General features: G+C 40.6%; 1 protein-coding gene across 1 annotated transcript in view; it reads left to right on the top strand.

The window, feature by feature from the left end:
- The window catches only part of cacna2d3a (calcium channel, voltage-dependent, alpha 2/delta subunit 3a), a gene marked incomplete at its 5' end in the record, with an annotated part of 110,899 nt that overhangs the window by 6,166 nt on the left and 79,753 nt on the right, over positions 1–24,980 (top strand). Inside the window, one exon of the mRNA XM_083919830.1 lies at positions 16,238–16,354. Within this exon, the coding sequence (XP_083775956.1) occupies positions 16,238–16,354 (117 nt within the window). The remainder of the gene's footprint in view (positions 1–16,237; positions 16,355–24,980) is intronic.

Below are 24,980 nucleotides of genomic sequence, written 5' to 3'. Positions count from 1 at the left end.
ACAATCCAGTGGGGAGATATATTATCAGAAAACTGGCTTGTCAAAAAATAAAAATTCTTGCTATGGCACTGGTTACTGTATGAAAGCTGTTGTGTTTCAGCCCGGTGGAACAAAAATTACGATACACATAATTGATTTCTACTCATTCGTGAAACCTGAGTTTTTGGCTGCTACGCTTCTTTTTTGGTCCATTAATTCGAAATGGTATGGTCAAACAGTCATCACTTGCTCTTCAGAATCATTTGAATTTTTGGGGGGGTTTTCTTTTTTTTTCTTTTTGCCCTCTGTTTGCTTTTTTTTGCCCCAGGGATGACTTTGTATATCTGTTTGTGTGTGTGTTGAATTGAAGGGGGAAGTATGTGTGATGGCGCCAATCTGCTGCCAAGGGTGGGTGATGGCTGAGGCGTTCCAGTGTAACACTGTGTCAGTGAGGGGGAGACGGCTGCAGATTAGATTTAGCTTTGGGAAAATTGAATAGCTGTCAGGTTTGGTTCAGCACGGCTGGCGATGAGGTGAGGGAAGGAGGGTGTCTAGGGGTGTGTACTGATGACTGTCCCTCTTTCCTTAACCTCCCCAAACCCTCCCATCTCCTCTCCTGCCTCTCTCTCACCCTTCCTCTATTGTTCTCATTGACCAAAGCATGATCATGCTAAATTCGATTCCTCCGCTGCTCGTAGAGGGAGAGGAAAGAGAGAGAGAGGTGGGTAAGGGAGAAAAAGAATGATGAAAGAAGAAGGGATGCCGTGTCACAGAGTTAATTACAGCGTTAGCAGGCGGGTGTGCAGCCTGTGCTGCTGTCCTTTCATATCCTAGCAGACCAGCCTTAGCCAACATAGCCACTCACTCACACCATAATTAGTGCTTTGTTGGTGAGAAAAGCATGAGAAAAGCCACTGTGAATCAAACACCCTGCCTTTACTGTCGAGAGGTCAGGAGCAGGGAGTGAGGCCCTTTGCTGCCGGATTAAAGAACTTAAATTGTTAAAGACCACAGCTGCTGACGCCGTTTTTTGTGGGCTTAGAAAATCAAGTGTCTTTTGATGACTTGTTGTGCGGTTTACCTCTTTGATCTATTCCCAATCACTCTGACTAAGTTCATTTGCCAGCGTGAAAAGTGTTTGATTTAGTAGTTAATTTGTGTTTGTAAGGAGGTTGAACTTTCTTCTCTGTTCCTGTTGGTTCTGCAGAAGACACACACACACACACACACACGCACGCACGCACGCACGCACGCACGCACGCACGCACGCACGCACGCACACACGCACGCACGCACGCACGCACGCACGCACGCACACACACACACACACACACACACACAGTGTTTGCATACAGTGTTACACCTTGTGCTCTGTGCTGTTAGGATGATGAATGTGAACACTAAAGATAAATATCCACTGTCATCGGCTGTTCGAGCCTGGCTTTGCCACTGTTGGCCTGCAGATAAAGAGCATCTCACCGTCGCTACACCGGACATTAACGCACAAGCATACACACACACAAACACAAGCATACACACAAGTACACACACACACGCGCGCACACACACACACACACACACACACACACACACACACACACACACACACACACACACACACACACACACACACACACACACACACACACACACACACACACACACACACACACACAGATTCTGTAATTATGACAGATTGTTCACCTGGTGTGGTCCAGACTGGATTGTATGCAGACAGTAAACATTACCCAACTTGGTAAAGGGGCAGGATTAGTACTATTAACTACATTAAGGTGCGCATCATTGTGTGAAGGACTGTCTGTGACTTGCTGCTGTCCACATCCATCATCCTGCCATTTTTTTGGATCCGCCCTGTGTGCTGTAGGTAAAGATGGCCCGTATAAAGCAATAAACTGAATAAAAGAAAGGACATCAGACCCAATACAGCTGCTAAATCAGTCACAAATAGCTTCTTGGTGACATTTGGGCGACCGCTTTATGTATTCTACCATCTTACAGTGCCGCCATTACTATGGTGGCAAGCAGCATGGGTAGTTTGATTGACGACAAATTAAATCTTTGCCATAACATGAGGACCTTATTGTCTGCCAAACAGCTAAATAACAGTGAAAAAAAAGCCTCTCACTAAACAAAGGGCTGACGGTGTTAATGAGTAACCATGTTAACTGGTGATTTTCAGCCAAATGTGTCTGTGGTTGCTTCCTAAGTGGTTGGCGTAGATAATAAGCACAGATGAGTAGTATTAATATGACGAGTCAGTATTATCACACATACCTTGTGTGTGTGCTGATATGTGTTCTTTTTTTTGTGTTTTTAACAGCTGCCATCACTATGAGCAACAACAACGCAACAGTTGTTTGTGCTAACAACAGTCAGCACGGACACCTAAACACTGCATGTGATCTGTTTGTAATGCAGACTGAGTTATGTTAAATTTATGGTCAATAGGTTGCCCTAGTTGGAGCAAATAACAATAACGCCACAGTAAGTTGATTGAATTGATTTATTGTGTGTCTCCACCGCAGCCCCGAAAGTTTTTGCTTAACTTTAGCCAAGTAGTGTTCATCATGAACCCCCAATTGCTCCCTGTGCTGCGCATGGGTGTCTAAATGTGGTTTGAGTGATTAGATTAGATTAGATTAGATTAGGGCAGGTAGTCTCTGCCATCAGTGTATGAATGCCTGTATGAATGTCTTTGTGAATGGGTGAATATGAGTGTAAAAGCGCATTGAGTGGTCAGTATATTAGAAAGGAACTATATAAGTAGTACAATTTATTATTATTCAATTTAGCTGACGTTACTTGTTTCATCATCTTAGGCTACTTACATGGTAAAACAACTCCTAGGTGTAGTTGTATGTAACGTGACAGAAAGTAAAGGTAAAAGTAGAAAACTGTACACTTCTTAACACAGCTTGCATTTGAACACTTACGTTTTGTTGGGAGAAGCATAAATAGTGACCTCTGGTACTTCAGACCCCAAGAAAATTCTGCTTCATATATAATGCTCAGAATTTAAGATGAACTGGCACCCCAGCTCTTTCGTTCTCTTACTTTGTCCCTACCTTAAGCCCTTGTGTCAACTCTTCCCTCATCATTTTTACCCATGTGTTTTTGTGTTCTTCTGCCTCCCCCAATTATTTTTCTCTCTTTCTCCCCTTCCCTCTATGACTTTCTCTCGTCCTCCCTCCATCCCTTTGCTTTAATAATGGATAGGATGCAGCTACGGCACTAAAGAATACATGGGAGGGGATCTTGGGACACGCCAGTGTTCGGAGCAAGTGTTGATGCCCACACCCTCAAACTAGTTTTGCTGGCCTAGCACAATGTTGAGTACTCGCTGCACTCTTGGGTGGGTTCAGTATGTGTCCCAGGTCATCACCTCCTTATCCACTCTGCCAACATAGACACACACTCACACAAACACATGCTTAGTTTGGCTGTACTTTATAGAGCTTCGCACTGCACCCCATTTGTACAACACTTCTCATAGACTGTGAGAGTGCTGCCAAATCCAGCTCAGTGGAGAGTGGCCCCCCTTTCTGATGACCTTCACCTGCACTTGCTATCATCTCGCTCAAACACACACTTGCTAACACACAGTGAAAGAATACAGTAATGAATAAACAGCAATGTGAGGACACATATCAGCGTACACACATGCACTTTAGTCAGTCTTTCCCTGTTACTCACTGAACAATCTCTTCCTCTAAACACATTGCAAATACATTTCTCACTCTATCAGTGTGAATTTATTTTATGTGTCCTTTTGTGTCTACTTTACATGTCATGTAATGCCTTTACTGACTAGAGGCCTGCACTGGCTAATGTGCAGATAACACTGTGGTAATGCTGAGCAGTAAGTGACTAACGATTAGACACAAGGTTCAATATGGATCAGTGCTGATCCATATTGATTACATGATGTTGTTGACTTGCAGTAACAAAGAGAGACACTATGTGTAAAGTAAGCAGTCCACATTTAGTCCACAGAGAAAAATTGTTGACTTTTTTTAACTGCACAAAGATCGATTCAATGTTTTACACCTCGGTTAGCTTGTGATTTATCCAATGCTCACAACATGACATTGGTTCAACTTAATCATTGAATCGCCAAAGTTTAATTCATTGCACATCATTCCTTAGTGTATGGTGTCATTTTGAATGGCTGCTAATGGATCTTGGAACCTCTCAAGTTAATCTTGAAAATGTGATCATTCATGGCTGCCAAAAAAAATAAAAAAAGTAGGCTGTTTTTGGCTAACAGCTATAAATGAGTATCTTGTTTGATATTGACTGGAACTGCAGCTCCATAAAAAAAAAATCAATGAATTACTGGGCAAACAAGCTGATGACTGTGTAAAGGCAGGGTTACCATTAGATACTATGAAGGATCATGTATGGTTGATGTCAGTTATATCTCGGGCATCTAGAACCCAACATTGATGATGAAAGTGAAAACTACGCCTGAATCCTCTTTCTGTACAGTATGCTTATGACACTCAGACTTGGATCAGTCCTGCTGGGTCGCAGTAATACAAGCTGTGATCATGTGGTGTATGGAATGAAATCTGGCACTCTGACAGTTGAGAAACTGACCTTTTGAATGCTGCAGCATTTCTTAACACTGATGCTGACCATATGCATCCACGCATGGCTACATTGTTGTGAAATAATCCTGCTATGCTATTTTATTTATTTTAATCTTATATTTTTCATCTGCACTATTTTGCATTTTATATTCTATATCTTGGGTTCTCAATTTTACTTTTGTGCGTGTTTTGCATTTTGTAGTAGCATTGTCAGAAGGAGGCTTATATTACCAACAAATGCTCCATTGTTATTCTCGCCCATATGATAAATACTGGTAAATACTAAAAAATAAAAAAAAAAACATCACAGGCATGTGGCGGCTGTAGCCCAGCTATAGCAACCGTAGCAACAGCCGTTAACTGTAGAGATGCACCGATCCAGTTTGCTCCGACACGATACCTTGGCTGAGCGTATCGCCCGATACAGATCCGATACTACTGTCGAATGAATGAACCCTATACCTTGCCATGTGATTGACGGCATTAGGCTTGACATAAACATTTAGCTTTGTTAAAAAACATTAGCCGCAAAAAGAACAAAGAACACTTCTATGTAAAGTGCAATGCAAACAGATATTTTAAAATGTAATATAAAACCCTAACCAGTGTTAAACTTTGACTTTGACTTAGAATTGAAGTGACTGAATGCTGGATCGGCCTCATTCATCCGATTTCCGATCGAGCTAATTAGTCAATACCGGGTCTGATATCCGATCCGGTATGTCCACATTCCCGCTCTCCATGTGCCTGGTCACCAAACTTTGCTTTGCTCTCTTGCGTTATGATTTTCAGGTGACACATTCCAGAACGCAATGACACATGCATCGATCTTGCATAGCTTAAAGCATTTGCGTTCACATTCTTGTGTAGACCAAGTCATTCATGCTGAAGTTTCATGGTTGTGCTGTGACGTAACTCCTCCAAAACCTCTTCCAAAATCCAGCATCAGTCAGGCTGTGCTTTATATCATGATCATATTTATAGATTAATTTTACATTTATTATATTCATATATTCATATATTCAGTTCACTTCTTAGTATACTCTCTACTGATAAATGTTTTGCGGTTCTCAAAAGTATTCTCCTTCTCTGTTGGTAGTATGTTTATTTCCCCCATTTCTTTGTAAGGCCTTCAAAGCAAACTCAAATGAAACTGCAGTCCAAAAAGTGTAACTTCCTGTAATAAATCTCCACTTGCAAAGATGAATATTACCTTAATACATCCACCACAATGTTTTGCTCTCTCCTACTTTCACGTTGACTGCTGCTAGAATCAATTTGAGCGAGAGTTCTGTGAGAATGTATGGGGTGGAATAAGGAAGCAGCAAGCTGCATTGTACGTGCTACTAAGCATGAAAAATGTTTTCCATGACTGTCGAAACCAACTGAATACAGGCGACTACAGATAGACTGTAGACTATTAATCAGTTTCATGTGAACAGATTAGACCTGCTATTGGTGCTATTAGGTTTTTTGCTGAAGTGAATTATGGCTGTATGAAATAAAAAGTGAAATGGAGATGGTAGAGAGGGTACTTCCTGCACTTCCATTTTAAAAGGGAAAGGCTACCTCTGCTTCATACATTTAAATTATTTATTTATTTTAATGCAGACGTGTTTTCATGCTAGCATGGATGATGTCAGCCTTAGTCCTTAAGGAGCTGTGTGTGTGTGTGTGTGTTTGTAGATGGGGGGCAATCCATGATGGCATGCATGTGAAGACATTGAAAGATGGCAGTCATTAGAGAGAGCAGGGTTTTGGCACCCACTCTGAGGGGCAATGGTGCATGCCCAACAGACGCAGTGCTCCCTGGGACAAACTCCTGAATGTCTCTACCAGCTATGCCATAAGGCTGTTTGTGTGTTGGTGTATAACAGTTATTCCACTGTTCCTCTCAATAGCCCTGAGGCAGCCTTTAAACACTCTATCACTGCAGAAGCACACACACACAAACACACGCACACACACACACGCACATGCACTAACACACACACACACACACACACACACACACACACACACACACACACACACACACACACACACACACACACACACACACACACACACACACACACACACACACACACACACACACACATACACACACACACACACACACACATACAAAAGCTACAGGTGGTTGAACTTTACCTCGCACAGCAGCCAAATTCTCGCAACATGAGATCACTCTAGAATTGCGTCCACATGTCACACTCAAATCCATCTTGTCAGGCTCCAAGAAATGCATTTGTGTTCATATTGAAAGTGGGCCGGCCAAACAGCTTCCTGTACAGCGCCACTGGCAGTTGGGGAGGGTTTGACCATGATATGAGAACATGGGTGTAGGTGCCAGCTCTTAAAGAGGCTAGCTTAGATGCTGCAATAGCATCATTTTTTTTATCAGAACTGGAGAGTGTGTCTTCCTGATTGACTTTGACAAGTGTTTGATGGACAATCACCTGCTAGGTATGTTTTAGGTGCCTGCCCTTTCCCAATCAGTTTTCAATGACACCTATACAGATGGGTCTGTGAAACAAACCATTTGACGAATCAGATTAGGGGGAATTGTGTTGAGCAGTGAAATGGTTAAGGTTTGAAAGTGGTTTCAGTTATACTGAAAAAAAAAGAACACTAAATACCCAAAAGGCATTAAATTACAGCAGGAAGGTTTCATAAATAAATACCAATAGAAATTATTTTAATTGAAACTTTCGCTCCTGCCCGAATGCTAATAGTTGTGTTGTAGCATTGCCCAGTTTGAACAAGAAACAGTTATCTCAGTGCTCTGATAAAAGCAGAGTGAAACACTCAGTATGATAAAAGCAGAGTAAAACTCCCAGTAGTAATATTCAGTAGGCAGGTTTTGTTACGTACTGATCCAGATTAGTAGAAAGAATGATTTTATCACTCTTCCTCCATCCAAAGGGCTGTTCTTCTTTGCTGGGTAATGTTAGAGTTTCAACAGTTATTCTGGTTGTTCCACCATCAGCCATTCAAGCTACCTGATGATAGCTACTGTAAGCTATTTTGTTTAATTTTAAGCTGTTTTGTTGGCTTGCCTCTTAGTGAAATGCTCTCTGGTAAGTAGTGATGTGGTGTAGCATTATATGTTTAGGGCTTTTATTGTGAAAGGTAAGAACAAAGCAATGAAGATGTGCTGCTGCTGACAATGTGGAAAGCAAAAGAGTTTGTGGTCTTGGTTCAGACTACGAAGCCTCCGTTTTATTACCTTCATAAGTACAGACACAACTTATACACCTTTCTCTTCCTTTGTGCTGCAAACCTTCATTTTCCAGGGAGATCATACTCATGGCGGACAAAATGGCATAGTGAAAGCGAGGCTTATAGGGAACCTGTCTGCACCTATAACACTGGTGGATATTTTTCTATAGCTATGACACTTTGCAATCAACATTGACTTCATAATGATAAGTTAAAACAGATAAGTTATCTATTGCCACTTAAAGTTGTATTAAATTCTAATCATCTGGCAGGCAAAATATGTGGGGTAGTTTATAATTGTTTACTGTATGTGGTCAAGTGTGTATGTTTAACAGGTGTTTCCTTCCGATGTCACTCAGTAAAGCAGAAATGTGACCACAATGAATCCTTTCTCAGCTCAAGGCACAGTCTATTTCCTATTTGGAGCTGCCTTCTTCTCACCGTATGATTGAGTGGTCTGTCAGACTTGTGCGTCCATGTATGTGTCTTCACAATCCTCCCCATTCATTCACAGCGCATTGATCTCACTCAGAGACATCACTGCGTTACAATCAATATTATATTCATCCCCACTGATAGATGGCATTATGGTGAATGGAGCAGTGATGAAGGTGTGGTCAGTCAGGCAAGAAGAGTTTATGATCCCATAAGTTTTATTTGTGTTTAAAGATGTCTTGTTTTCTGTCTGTGTGATTAGCATTTACAGTAAGTGTTTGATTTACATTTTGTCTGTGTCTCTGTGTGGGTTTTACAATCCATGGGGAGTGTCTCTGTGCCACGAGATATGGGACTCAAACCAGCATGCTTTTGAGGCAGGGAGGACAAGCGTGAAATTAATTGTTCCACTTCATCTCCGGCCAGCGCTCTTCTTTTGAGGGAACAATTTGTCAGCTGGCATACAAGGCAGGGTATGAAAGGAGGAGGGCACAGTAACGATTTGGCGTTCCTGGGAGATCCTGTGATCCTGCTGTGGATTTGGGCTAGCGCTGCTGTCCCACGCTCAAGTAACAGAGTGGAGTGTTTGGGGTAAATGCAACATCAGTCAAAGTGCAGTTGTTTTAGACAGTCTCTCAACCCCTTCTTTCTGTTTTTCCCTTGTTTCTGCACACAGACGCACACATACTCAGTAGTGTCCCAGTGATACTTTGGCAGAAAGCAGAATTAACCTTAACCACGTGATGCCTCTGGGTCCTACCTTTTCTCTTTTTCTCTTCTCACCTTCTCTCTCCTTGTCTCTCTACCCAGGCTCCCCTCCTTCTCCACGAGCCATGTTGGCCATAATTACAAACATGGCTTTGGGGAGTCAGTGGCCCTTTATACGAAATGATGACACTGCAAGACGTTTGTTGCAACATGTTTTAGGAGAATACATGCTCGCTGTGGGCCCAACATTGTAACTTGCATTAATGGACACATACTGTACAGTCCCCTGAAAGCACACACACACACACACACACACACACACACACACACACACACACGCACACACACACACACACGCACACACACACGCACACACACACACACACACACACACACACACACACACACACACACACACACACACACACACACACACACACACACACACACACACACACACACACACACACACACACACACACACACACACACAAACCCATACAGGAGCTGCAGGTGGTTGAAACTTTGTGCTGCAGTAGTAGATGTATTCAGTCTCTTAAGTTAAGTAAAATTTGTACATATAAAATTTCACACAAGTAAACTATCATAAATATAGAATATTCATTTAGCAGGCAAAATGATGCTTGTCATTTGTGTTATATCATTGAACTAATAGTACTAATGCATTAATGTGTGACCAGAATTTTTATGTTTTCTATAACCTCAATCTGCAGAATTACTGCAGGTGTAACTATAGCTTATAAATCTAGTAGTGCAGACACTTTCCCCTCTGAAATGTCGAATTATAAGCATGATGTAGTATAAAAAGGAAATACTACTAAAGAAAAGTATCCATAAGGTGTATATAAAGATGGACGACATGGCAGCTTTCCAAAAGTGAAGCCAAAACATCTTATAAACCCCGCCTCCTCCATGTTAGCAGATGAGCCAAACTAAAAATGAAATTAGGTAGATTTACCATGCTGATGTATGATATGTTCAAGTGGCAATTTTTCTGATGAAGTTGACTTTAATTATTTGAAGCTATAAAAACAGGGTGTAACGTCATGTTTGACAAGTGTGATTGACCCAAGATTGGTTCGGCAGGTGTATGGGCATGACTTCAATACCTCGGCTCGATACTGCAAAGACTCTTACTCTACATGACAAGATGGCAGCGCATGTACATATTTTGGCTTCACTTTGTACAGTGGGAGAGTGGAGACGTGTCGTCCATACAGTCTGTAGGACTCCGTCATATTCCTCTTCCTTTCTTTGCGTTTTCTCTCCATCTCTCTTTTTTCATCAAATTTAATAATTTCTTCCTTGCCTCGTTGTTTTTGATCATCAATATCTTAAAGGAACATGCAGCAAATATCACGTAAAAGTTTTGTTTTTTGTATTTGCTCATTTCAGGGGCCTCAGTACATCAGAGAGTCTGTTAAGTGGACTTATTGGTCTCTGTGTCCTTGTGTTGTCTCTCCTCGTCTTCTCCAGCAAACACACACCCACACACAAGCACACATTCAAAGGCTTTCTGAGGCCTTCCTCTCTTTTGTTCATCATACCACAGTCATCCACTTGTAGTCAAACAGAAAGAAGCAAACAAAACAGGCAGGTCTGATTTTTGTGAATGAAAACCAAATAATACAGCTTGAATGAGACAGGATCATATAACATGCAGACTTGTAATTCAGGGCAGTATGCTTGGCATCTTGGCACATGCTTTGGCCTCTCCTTTTCTGCTGTAAATGTTGAGCTTCATTTAGTGAGCCAGAGAGACGGAAACATCTGAGCAACAGCAAGACCATTAAAACTGTTTGTATTTCGGCTTTTTCATTTATATTTAGATGTAAATTATGTTTCTTAGTTCAATAATTAATACATGAAAAATCCAAAGAGTTTATTTGTCTGTGTCTGTGCAAAGATGTTAAAGTGTAAACATCAGTGCGTGCATATGTGTGCAAGAAAGAGAGAGACAGACCAAGAGAGATGAGGAACGATTCAAACAGCAGTGAGATTGTGTGAGTGTGGGCCAAGGTAAAGTGGGCTCTGGTGACGCGTAAAATGAGCTGGGATTTGGGGGATTGGGGTTCAGTCTTAGTGTGAAATGAAGTTTTTCCCCTTCATTAATCACTTTATTATCAAACCCCAAGGAAATGACATACATGACATGATACAAACACATGCGGTATCATGTCATTTATGAGGCTACACTACACTTCATTACGAAGGATGGGGGAGAAAAAACATTGCTACAAATGTACTGTGTACTAATTGCAGTATTTATTGAGTTTTGTGTGCATGTGTGTTAAAGCGGGCTTGCTCATGTCATCTGTTTCTGTGTGCTAGAGTGCAGCTTGGATATGGGGATTCTAGCCTCTCATTGTTGTCCCACAGTCAGAGCACACTGTGTAGAAGAGAGATTAGCAGCATCAGCTCATTCATGTGATGCGGCACAGCAGAGGGGTAAGGGGGAGGGGTTGAGTCACCACAGACCATACAATATGTGTCACCACTGCTTGTCTTCAACAAAACTACTTTGTCCAGTGGACACATGAGGTAGCCTTAGCAGCCTGATATATATCTTGCTAGCAGAGAAGTAAATCTGTGACTGAGTTGTAGTTCATGGGCAGACACACTTGTTTTGGCTTAGGGAAGCCAAATCTCTAGCTGCTCCATTGGAGCTGTTTTGTGGTGAAACCAAGAGCAAGACTGGCTGCACAGTACTGTAAACTGTATCCAGCATACTGAGCCCCTACCTCCCAAGTCTCAGTCACTTAATGTGATTAAAGATACTTTACCCATTTTAATCCAAGTCTGTATCATGGCAATGTGGGCATTGTGTTCAGAGGAATAGTGTTTTACCTGGCTCCTAGATGGAATTCCCTGAGGCAGATGTGCCAAAATCCACTGAATGGCAGATTTCGACAGATTTGAGCACATCTCCACTGCTCCGTTCCTGCTTAGGCTACGGAGAGGGGCCAAACACCTCTCTTATGAACACAATACCATGACACAGACCTAGATTAAATGGGTAAAATATTGCTCGCTAACTGCAAAATAATACAATCTTAAATCTATCACACAGAAGGGAATGTGAAAGCTTGGAGGGAAGCAATAAATTGTGAAAATGGAATTATAGGCTAGCAGATATCTCCTCTGTGAAATGCATACACGTACGACTGGTAAATCAGGCCAATATCCAGGTGCACAAACCAACGAATAGAACAATCCTTGGAGACAAGGGAAAGGGAACATTATTTTGTGCTCAACAGCAAGTTCAGCCAAAATATGTTTCACTGCTCAGCAGAAGATGAGTAGTTAGTCAAGTGGACATGAACCACCACCTCCAAAGCAAAATTTTCCCAGTGCTTGTGAGGCACTTCCCAGGTGACAAGAGGCAATTGCTTCTCACGCAAAATCTTGACAATTGTACCAAATCTATTACATAAAGCCCCAGGCAATAGGTTCACTGTATACAATAATATTTGACCTTAAGCTGCCAATGAAGCCAGTTGTAGAAGCTTCCCTGTCCACTCTCCTGGGAAATGGTGATTCTGAATGTATGTCATTTGACTTTCCTGTGATGTTGATGTGATGTGAAGAGTATAGCTTCAGGCTAATTAGGATCGGTCTGCCCTGGTCTGCTCTGATCAGCCTGACTGAACATAGCACTGCAGACAGCCTGTGGTGGAGCTGGACTGTGTTAGCCTCTCACTGACCACACGAAGGTGATCCCAAACATGTAAACACTTCGGTTCAGGCTGTAGGCACTATGTGCTTTCCTTATGCCTTGAAGTGTGAAGTGTGTAATATCTGTCAGTTCAGGGCCGGTTTCATGGACAAGGATTTAGTCATCCATAGACAAAAATATATGGATTTCAATTGAATTTACTTAGGGACTGTCATCAGAGAGAATTCTTAGCTATAACTACGTCCATGAAGTCAACCCATTCATTTTTATAATTAGCAAATGAAGTGGGTGCAGAGAAGAAGAGGGGTGAAAAAGGAAAGCAGTAGACAGACCAGCTAGAAAGAAACTCTAGGGAGCCAGAAAAAGGAGAATGGACAAAAGAAAAAATTGGTGAAGAAACCAGTCCAGCCAGTTCAGGTTTGAGCCGCCACTGACCTGTCAGCTTTAACAGCCCACCACCGTCAGCCAGGAACCAGGATTGGCTTAAAACCTGGATTTTCTGTTCCTCTGACACACTGCAGTTGTCAGTCAGCCAGTGGGATTATAGTTTCATGCGGTTATGGGCGCTCCATGTGATTTGGGTTCTGAGTCATCAACCAGTCACTTTGATTGGCCACAGAAGATGTTACTTGAGGCTGCAATTAATTTGGAGTGCTTTTGGGTCAGGGACAAAGGTGAGAAAATATGAAACATTTGTGATTTGGGTAGTTGTCATGCAAAACAGTTCTGAAGGAATAAAATGTATCTAAAAGGACATAAAAGTAACATTTATTCAGGTGCGTCTTCCCATTGCTTTGTAGAGTTTCTTTCTTTCTTTCTTTTTTTCTGATCCAATCGTTACCATATGTGAAACAGAAGCATTTTTGGATGGCTGCACCAGAGCTTTTGAAGACAATTTTGATACTCCAAACTGTGACATGCAAATGAAATTGGCAGTGAAGGCACCACTTCGGCAGAGTTTCAAAGGCACACAGACTGTTCCGCGTTACGGTTGTGAACAGAGTGTTGATGCTGTGATATGGAGATAAAGCTGAAACAGTGAGTGTTCCCCCGGTGAACCTGATTTTATTCCATTCTAACAATCCCATGGCTTCTTACTGTTAGTAGCTTTTCACTGTTCACTGTTAAATCTTTCTTTACTCAAAAAGTACCTTGATGAATCAGACCCTCTTTTCTCTAATCGCTATAACTGTTATCAGAAATCCCTTCCACCCTAGCTCTTGTTTTAATTCTATATCAAACCAAAAGTAAATTGAGCGATTTTAACCCGATTCCCTCTACTTGTGCCCACCTGCAGCGCTTCAAATACAGATAGCATTTCACACCGCCCTCTGACCTTACACTTCAATATTATCTTCCTGTGCTCTCTCTGTTCATCCATCATCCTATTGCTCTACTTTCTATCTTCACTTTTCAGCCTCAACATCTCTTCGCCTTCCCTTTCTTCTTCATCCTACCTGTCTCTGCATCTCTTGAATCTCTTTGCACCCACACAGGGTTTGCGCTTCGTATCTTTTTTCTCTATCTGTCTCCTGCCTCTCTCTCTCTTTGTTTCCTTTTATCTGTCCTTTCCCTTTCTCATGTGTTTGTCTGTCGGGCTGTGTCTTTCCCTAGGAATAGAGACAATCAAACAATGTACCCATAATTCTAACAAGATACTAATCTATGATCAAATTCAGTGTCCCCTCTCAGTGTCCCTTTTCTGTGCTTGATTGTTTTCACCAAAAGTTTTTTCCCCCCCAATGGCCCAGCTTAATAAACTACTTAACTCAAGTGACTCAACATTTTGCTTAGCCTCTCTGCTTTAATTTATCACCTTCAGCTACAAGTAAAGAATTCATCCTTATCAATAGTTCTGGTATGAAATAGAAAAATATTCCTCTATGTTTGGTGGCAACCTGCAGTTTTTCAGATGATTGCCTAAATCCAAGTGTCTGATGCAGTCCCAATTTCTCCTCCCCGTCATCCATGTTCCCCTTGTCCTGCTCATCATGTGTGTTGCTGTACAGGAGCAGCTAAGAGCATGAATCTAAGCAGGTTGGCATAACATTAGAGGGGGCATGCTATTTGATATGGCGGTAATCTCCTGTTAAGTCCCCCAAGGAGTGAAGCAGCTGCCTGCAGCTTTGCAGAGATTTCAAAAATATTTTTCTTCTCTTCTTCTTATTTTTTCTGTATAAGTATACCCTCTTACTTAGATCAGTACTGCATATATATATATGTGTGTGTGTGTGTGTGTGTGTGTGTGTGTGTGTGTGTGTGTGTGTGTGTGTGTGTGTGTGTGTGTGTGTGTGTGTGTTTGTGCGTGTGTGCATGTGCATGTGCGTGTGTGTGTGTGTGGGGCATGTATGGGTGTGGAATTAGTGAGACTTAATGTCACTGTCCCCAGTTAAGGCTCTGGTTAAGTTAAGTTCCCTATTATTGGTGTATAGGAGAATAATGTGATTTTGTGTATGGCATATACTGAGGGCAATGATGTGTCATCAATGCTTAATATGTGGTTGGTAAAACTTGAACGTTGCTGGCTGGTAATTCTCTTGGCTGAGCTGATTGGTTTCGTTTATATGTAGATTAGTTTGGAAAAGCAACTCTTACTAAGCTATATTCTACTTTTGACCCACTAACAATTCATTCTAAGTTTTTTGTAGCATTGCTACAGGTCCTTGGTTTTATATTGTAATTTAACCTTCGCAATTCCGGTTACTCTGTATACACAACACGTATTGCATGCTATGTAGTGTTTTCTCTGGTTTCTCCCATTTTTCTCCCGTAAACTCCTCTTCTGAGTTGTTCCTATTGAAGATCTACTGTATAGTAGGAAGGGTTATAATTCAATGTGATCGTTTATCATCTTCATTCGATATTACGTCATCTAAATGAATAATACCAAGCACATACTAACTCAATTTTCTTCAAAAATCTGATATGAAATTTACTAAAATGAAAAAATGAAATTCACTCAGGAGTAAACAAAAATAGGCTATGTTTTTATTACCATGTTGTTATTTCATATAGACTATTTAATTATTAAATTTACCAGAGAACCTGCTATATTGTGCTAACTGTATATCGTTATCAAGACATAAAACAATCTACGTATATTGGGATAGAAGGTTTGGACCCTATCGTCCAGCACTACTGTATAGAATAGATTGTGTCATATGTTGTAAGGAGCTGTCAGAGGCCATCTATATAACTGTATAAACAAACTGCTTTTTATAGCTTGCTTACCTCCAGAAAATACCTACACTACAACACAATAGTAATGTCTGCATAATTGATATAAGGTATGTTTTCAAGACTTTACACTCATGACTTCAAGCTGTTCGAATTTAGGATCATCATATTTTCTCCATCACCTTGCTTTGCCTGAGAAATATGTTTTTTTTTGTCGGATGTAAGCAAAAGAGTAACATTACAGTAGATAGGACATTGAACATTTGCGCACACTGGGACATATATGCTATAATCTATCACATGCAGTGTATGGTAAAGTAAATGGATTGAAATCACATCATTCAGTGATTTAACTGTTGCAGTAATTGCAGCTGGATGACATGAATGTGTATTTTTCTTTCAGAAATATAAGGAGTTTGAGAGGGCAGTGCGCGTGGAGGAGATTGACGGGCTGCAGCTGGTAAAGAGGCTTGCTGAGGACATGGAGGAGATGTTCCACAAGAAAGCCGAGGCAATGAAGGTACTCGTTTTTATCATAGACTGTATAAAAAATGGACGTAGCCTTTACGTCAAGGTTGGTTTCTCTTAGCTTGATCAAATCGTACTCAACCTGGAAATCTCTTCGGTTGGGGCTCGGTTTCTACCATCCATCACATTAAACCTTCCTTCGAATTAAGAGAAACATTTCAAATACAAGACGATTCAAAAGCACAGGGAAATGTTAAGATGTATTAAAAAATGTATTTAGTTCTATTTATAACCATCAGCTTTTGTAGTACATAACACAGACTTCTTAATTTCCAATTAGTATAATAATTAAATATAGATGATTTTCAGTTGTATTGGTACATCTGTTTCCAAAGATTTTTTGGGAATGAAATAGCAAAGGTACTCGACTGAACTCAGTGAAATCAATTGGTAAAGTATTTATTTCACTCTGCTGACCCTATTTGATGTCTGAAGAAGTGCTTTAGTGTCACATTGCCCGAGTGAAACCAGACACATCTTGCATTTGCTGTGTGTATGTGTGAGAGAGATATGTGAAAGAGCGGGTGAGGTGGCAGACAGAGAAAGGCTGTGAGCCACCCATCAGTGTCTGTGTCACTTTATTGATCTGCTCAGACCAAACATCACAATCTAACAGGCCACTTTAAGACAAAGTTCTAAACTGAACTAAAATCATATGGTTTTTGATATTTGAACGTGTTTTGTTCAATTCTGCGTGTAGGTGGAGTGGATGGACTATAGCATTTGTACATGTATCCTGTCATGTAGTGCTTAAGTTTAAGTTTTAAGTACATAAGTACATACTTTTATGTTTTCTTAACACATTCCAGATTGTAATATTGTACTATACTCTATACTCAACACTACATTCATTCGACAGGTAAAGTCAACAGCTACCTTGCAGAGATTTTACTTGCAAAACACATGATCTGCTCCTCAAAGGAGGCTGAGCGGCCCGCTCACTTTTACTCTGAACACAAATGCAAATGCATTACCTGTAGGGGTTTAGGTATAGGGTATAGCCTCAGCAAATGAACAACATAATTCAACATAATTAATAACCATTATTTTACAAGTGCGCACAGCCGCGGCATAAGTCTGTTCCCTGTTAATAACACCGGCAAATTATTTCAGATTCTAATTCTGAATGTGTCAGAAAAAATCAGCAAGGAGACTGTTGGAACAATGGCAGGTAGCTAGGCTACGCTAACATTACTTACATGTTAAAGTGGGAGGTCATGTACGTCTCGGACGAGTGATAGTTTTTCTTGCAAAGTTTGCATATGACCTTCTTGGCGTTATCCGTGTTGATTGATAGTATGGCCACAATTGTGTGTAAACATGTGTGAATATACACTATGTTTGAGTGTTTGTTCAAGTTGTAACAGGTGCAGTTCAGGATGTGTCCACAGTGCTCTGCCTTTCTGGCAGCAGCTTTAGCTCCAGGTGATAGATATTATCAGTACAACATGGTGCTGTTAACAGAAATTGAATTTCTCTCTGAGAGTCTGGTCCAAGGATACAAGCTGAAATGTGAAGAGAGAGAGAGAGAGAGAGAGAGAAAGAGAGAGAGAAAAGGGCACAGATAGTGACAAACCATTTCTGCTTTAGCTTTGCCTGTGCCTGTGTTATTATTCTTATGTGCGTTACCTTTGCCCACTCGGATTGCATGACGATGCCTGTTGCACTGTGTTACATTCCCTTTCACATTTCTACCCATTCACTTGCACAACAGTCGTCACTGAACACGAAGAGAAGCTGAAGTATTTCGTGCTAATATGAGTCATCTGGCATTTCAAAAACAAAACTCATACTCTTATCCAATGATTGCTATCATGAAAGCAAGGTTCTAATTGAACATTGTTACTGGATATTAAAAATATTATTCACTTAATCAATGTTAAATCACTGCTTTTGGAACCAGTATTAACTGTATTTAACTTATGTAACAACTATTTTCACTATAGAGAGACATGTCTTGTCAGCTAATTGATAAATGTACCTGTTGACAAGAGTATGTGCTGTGAGATCAGATGGACTGGATCTGGTGACATAGCTTTCTGTGTGTCCCATCTCCTCGAGAATGTGTTAAATTCCTGGAGATATGAGGACTTGGTAAGCTAATGGCTTCTCTAAAGCCGCCTGCCCGGGTGCTGAATTCCTGATAATTGTACATCTCAGTGGGGTTGTGTGTGCCAGTGTGTGTTCATATGTGTGTGTAGTAAAAGTTATGGGGGTTGATGAGAAGCAATACTGGTCACAGGGGTGATGGAATTGGGCTTTAGAAAAGACAGATGAAAGGCGTAGGAGGAACACGAAGAATAAAGGTTATAGGAAAGAAAATTGAAGAAAGTGGAGGAGTGAAAAAGAAACCACATGCACACATCTTTGGAGAATATAACCCATTGTCTGCTGATTCATGAATCCTATGAACAACAAATAATGAAAGTGTCCTTGAGTCATTTTTGTCCGTACGTTCGTCCGTCTTGCCTCCCCCCCCATCTTTGTCCAATTTCTCTCTGCTTGTATTACCCATACTCTCATCTTTCTGGCCTAGTGTGCAGTCCCGCTGCTGTCCTTAAGCATCCCCTAGCGCCTTTGTCTGTCTCTCCCCTCTCTACTCCGCCTCTTCTCATCCCTCTGCTTTTTGCTAAAGTATATGTGGCGCTTCAGCAATTCAATTTCCGTGCAGGCGCTCTCCCCTGTCCGTCAACGTGGTTTTATCTCCACGTCAATTCCACCTTTTTATCGCTCGCTACCACCTGCTGAGAGACAGCAGCCTCTGCTGCTGTAAAAGGGATCACCTGTATGTGTGTGCACACTAGTTGATGTCATTCTTTTTAAGTGTGTTTAATTGGGAGAAGGTTTGTGCTTTCATTCTTGTGTGTTAAGATAATGCATTTGATTTGGGAAGAGGAGGATGATATGGTAGAGAAACATGTTTTTCAACCTAATGCATAGTATATTAGCATCCTGCCGGTTTTTTTGTCTGATATTGTGTGAGTGTGTAAGAGAGAGTGACAGAGTGTATGTATGTGTGTGTAATTGCATTTGCAATTGGTGTTTGATTGTGTTCATGTCTCTATCCTCTCTCCCTTATCGTCTCCACATTATTGTGGCAAGCACATCCTCCCCTCTGTCTGACAGAAAATTAAACTTTTGGCTATAGCAGTTGTGTCTTTTAGTTGTTTCAGAAAATTTAATTTCCACTGTTATAGATAAGATAAAATGGCCAGTGAAACAATGTTTCAAAGTAAACGTTGCAATGGGCCTTGTAGATGTGTATTTATGTGGTTATTGCAGTCTTCTCTCCTCTCTTCTCCTCTCCTCTCCTCTCCTTTCCGCTTCTCTCCTCTCCTCTCCTCTCCGCTTCCCTCCTGAAATGGTGGCAACAGCAGACATTTAAAGAAACAGTGAACATGTTGTTATCAAAGTTGAAAGGCGTGGAGCTATTGTAATGCCCTCTTTGAAGTCAAGCACGGCTGTGTTTCATGTGACAAATGCACTTCAAAGCAGAGTGGATGCCTTGCTGCTAGGGCTGTTTCTCCTGTAATGGCATTCGGGCTCTGCATGCTCTGTACCTGCTGATATCACTTACCTGTGGCAGCTACGCCTCTGTAGTCCTCAACATGATTACCACTGTAGTGCAGGGGAAGTTTGCATGGGTGTATGTTAAAAATAAAAGCCACACACAGGACTTTAAACGAAATTCTTCCAGCAAAACCTCAGATTAAATTTAATTTTCGTTTGCTGACATGTACAGGGAATGTTAAACACAAATTCAGCATTTCAACGACACAACTCGTCCCCTGCAGGAGATGATTTGAATAGGGATGTATTTCCCTTTTAACACTTCAATTTAATTGTTGACTAAAACAATAAGTCAGACAGAGCAATCAGACAATCAAACCTCAAGGTTAGCCATATTTATTCGAAAAGATAAAACAAAGATGAATAGTAGAACGAAAACTGTTGTTTTTACAGCAAATATCCATCACAGTTTAATTGCTGACTTCCAGTGTCAAATTTGGCCTACCAAACTTGCCGTAGTTCTGCTCAATTGCCATAAGGGATTATTACTGACATTACATTACATTTTGGTTATGTGCTCACATTTTAATTCACCTTTAAATTGAGGTTTCGAGGTTTCTAAATGATGGCCATGATGGCCTAAATTACAAAAATAAAAAAACACGTCATAATTAATAAAAGAATAAACCGTTTTCTTTTAAGAAGAGCCACACAATAGCTAAGTTTCCATATAAATGTACTGCAAATTTTAACCAAATCTCCAGAAAATCTGCAAAAGAAAATTTTATGATTGTTATGAGATCATTCAGTCTTTCTCATTAAGATAAACAGTTGGTGGAGCTAATTCTCCAGTGCTGAGCCATTAAACCATTGCAGAGGAAGCTGGCGAACGTAGTTTGAGGAACGTTGTTGTCTCATCATTGGTCCACACTGATTTGAAGTTTTTATCTCTTAAGCAGAAGCCTCAGTGGACGTTTTAATGTCACGTTTAATGTTCGTTTATTCTGTAAGCGTGTTTCCAGTGAGTGTTGTTATATTTTGTATTAGTATTTACATTTTTGTGTGTGTGCAAAATTCTGACTCTTTTTTTCAATTTTCTGTCTTTTCTGACTTTAATGCACAGATTGAAAATATGATGATTGAAATTAATTGAAACTTAATGTCCCTTCAATCGTCATCAATTTCTTTTTTTTTTTAGATTTTGTCTGATATGAAGTTGTCTTCCCTAAAAATAAAATATATTTATATATGAGAAATATATGGACACTAAACTTATCAAGCTTATCAAGGAACTTTCCTTGTTTGTTGGTGTATAGTTCTGTTAGGGATTATAATGGTGTGGTCCAGCCCTGCAGTCTTCTGCCCTTTCCTTCTGTCTGCCCTCCTCCCTGACACACCACACTGCCATGCTGAGCTGACAGCACTGCTCTCCTTATTTCCCTAATTTCATTAGCTGTCCTCAGTCTCAGATCATTGCCACGTCTGTGTGTGTGTGTGTCTGTGTGTGTGTGTGTGTGTATGTGTGTGTGTCTGTCTGTCTGTCTGTCTATCTCTGAGTGTCTGTGAAGATTGATGGCTACTAATGACAAGGCAGAGCCAGCCAGTAGATGTCAGAACAACAACAGTCTCGTCCTTCTCCTTCTCTTTGGTTGTTTTTCTGTCACAGTGAGAGGGATGGAATTGTTTTCTAGATTGATGAAATGGGGATGTAGACAGGAAGGACGGGAATGGTAAATGTAAAGAAAATAGATAAGTCCAGAGTTCAGTCAAAGCATTAAATGAAAGTGAAGAAAGAAGAAATATGAGACAGAGGAGAACGGTATGGCAGGGCTGGGTTTAGTGCTTTATATTCCCTTTATATTCCCTTTCATTCAGCAGAACTGCTGAGAACTTGTCAAGTATTGATTATCGGGACTTGATCTTTTAAAGCACGCTACTCCCCTCCCTCTCTCTGTCTTTCCTTTGCTCTGTCTTTCCCTTTGTATCGGTCTCTCCACCGTGCTCTGTCTTCTTGGCTTGTAACCAATCTAAATGTGCAAAACAGAGGAAGCAAAGTGTCACAGAGCACTTTTCCATTTTGTTGATGCTGCAACTCCTCCCTGGCTGGTTTGACAATATTAATTGCTGTCCCCAGTGCTATTGATGGGTTGACCCAAGCCAATCCCACCCAGCCCTTCTCAGGCTTCCGCGGATCAGGCCTCTGGCAGACCCTAGACCCATAGGACATGCCCTGATCCAGCGGGCGAGGCTTGGTTAGCATTTCCTCTTACAGCCGGTGAACAGCTATACATATGTAGCAATTTTTAAATGGACAAACATGCAGTAGCTGCTATCTATGCATGCCTGATTTGGAATATTTCTGGCTAATATTGGTAAGTTGTTAAATAATAACTCTGATACTCTTAAGGAAAATGTTCAGATGTTCTCAACAAAGTATGACCCCAAAAGATGATTATATGGAAAAAGGTATGTTACGTTTTGACCAAAAGTACAAATGCATGCTGAACCAACAGCACACAGCACCTCCGGTAATGTTTTTTATGTGAGTCTATTTCGAACTGGAGTTGACTGTGGTTTTGTTTGCAACTACCTCGGGAGAACATTCAGATTCAGGCCACTGCCCTCCCCTCTTCTTGGTGGAGAGAATGTGCTGAGGCAAGGCTTAATGCACTGCTTAAAAAAGTCTAAGACTTCTGCTACCAGTCAATAATGTATGTGACCCCCCATACACTCTGCCTCTCTGACAGCGTTTGTTAGCATACCTCAGCTGTATATGACAGCTTTTGCTAACTTTCACGGCTTTAGTGTTGCATTCATAATGGATAGGCATTTGTTAAGGTCAGTGGCTTCAACAGTCAGGAAACCACACAGCAAGTACGGCACACGAACAATAAGCCAATCAAGTTGACAGCTAAATGAGGGGGATCGTTTATGAACTTTTGAAAGTGTAAACAAGCTGAATCCTTTTTCAGGCAAATCATAATCACAGGATGTCAGTAAATGAAAGGGGGAAGATGAGTCCAAATGTCAGAGAAATGGACTGGGTGGGTGTAAGGGGGCGTGATGAAAAATGATGAAATAGGAACTGAAAATTGTTTAATAGAAGGGGAAGGCATAGCTGGAATTTACACTAGGGGACTGGAAGAACATAAGATAATTTTTTCCATGCTCAAAATAGATGGAACCAAAGATTATTCTGTCTTAATAGGGACACAAATCTGATCAAAAATTAGTCTAAGAAGATTTTTAATTTTTTTTTTAGCAAAACACAGATATCTTAATACATGTCTTGCATATATCTCATCATTTTCCTTCTGCTAGGACAAAATAAATTATCTTGATGCTAACAGTGTTTCCAAGAGTACTTGAAAGCCTTGAAAGTTTGTAATTTTTGATAGAGAAAAATCAGCATAAATAGACATAGTTCATTGAATCTTCTGCAAGAATATCAATTGAAGTTCTTCTGAATTTTATTTCACTACTTTTTGATGTCTTTGAATTTGAGGGAATTTGGCCTGGAAAGTCCTCAAAAAGTCCATAAATTTGATGCCTAGAACGTGTGGGAACCCTGTACTAATTTCTTATTCACAGGCATCATTATTACACCTCAGGCAACCTGACAGCTCCGAAGTATCATAAAAGTACCGCTAAAGCAACTGGTGGCTAAATGTTAACTTGTTAACATACCACAAGTACCGCATTGGGGTTTGATTTACGCTAAAAATGTATTGACAAATAAAACAAACCTGGGAGAAATAAGAGAACATGGAGCTTGACCTGGACCAGGCCAGTCGGGTTTGGTCTTATCAGGTTTTTACTGAGAATCAAAGCCCAGTAGAAACACATAAGGGATCTGTAATCAGGTAGAAATGCCAGACTATCCTTCTAGTGCGAACAAATCTAATCCAGTTACCACTGAAAGTCTTGTTAGCTGTGTGTTCAGCTTTTAACTTGTCAGCTGCAGTGAAGGCTTGTGAATGTGGACGTATGTGTGTGTGTGTGTGTGTGTGAGACAACAGGGTCTGCCTCTCTGACTGTGCCAGTTTAATTATTGCTGTCATCTCGTACCAAGTCTGAGCCTCAGCAGAATGACTTGAGAAAAAAAGTAATTTCCTCTCTTTTTAAACTGCATCATACACTGTGGCAGGACCACCTATTGACAGAAAGACATGGCAGGCTCATTTGAATATATGCGAGACACACACAAACATGCAGACAGAAAGAGCACAAATCCGCGCATGCCCACAGCGGCACAATATACACACAAAGACAAACACACCACCTGGAGTGTTCATCCTGGGGATATGCTGGAATTGAAATTCACAGGAGTGAGTAGTACCTACTTATCTTTAATCTGTTTTTCCTATTGAAAAACTCCCTGCTACTATGCAGCTTGTTTTTACCCTAGAGCTTTAACTCCCAGCTTCCTGCATGGTAAATTACATTACATGAATAATATGTCAGAATAGATTATGTTGTGTTTAAATGTTAAATTATCATTGTCCGTGTATGATATAGGATGATGTAATGTTGTGTAATTGCTTAAGGAGACATATCATGCTCATTTTCATACTTTTATTTCGTGTTTCTTGTAGAACTTGTTTACTTGCTTTAATGTTCATAAAAAATACGTCTTTTTTTCTTATACTATCTTTCTGAATATAACTTTATTCACCATCTGTCTTCATTTAGGGCCTGTCTCTTTAAGCCCCTTCTGAAAACGCCTAATCAGCTCTCACTGGTTAGCTTTTTCAGCTCTTCTACATCTGCACTCTCGGTGTCTCTGCAACATCATTGCATCAAGGGAATGACTGTAAAAATATAATAATGGTTAAGCATATAATAGCATAGCATATATCATAACCGTACCAAAGTCCTACCTGTTTGTTTAAAGACGTAGTTTCTGGATACAGGCTGAGTGCATTTCTCTGTGGATTGAGCGTTTTGATAATTTCAAAGTTTTTATATAGCACCTTGACCTGCTTTAAAAAAAGAAAAAAAAAAGACATGGAAATCTCACTTTTTAAAATATGGGACCTTTAAAGCCAGTTGTTTTAACATATGTCAGATTAATCGAATCCATTTTTTTTTTAATTTTCATCGGAGAG

Source organism: Echiichthys vipera (genome assembly GCF_963691815.1).
Source record: "Echiichthys vipera genome assembly, chromosome: 9".
NCBI lineage: Eukaryota > Metazoa > Chordata > Actinopteri > Perciformes > Trachinidae > Echiichthys > Echiichthys vipera.
The sequence above is the reverse complement of the archived record's forward strand: the minus strand, read 5'-3'. Positions and strand labels throughout refer to the sequence as shown.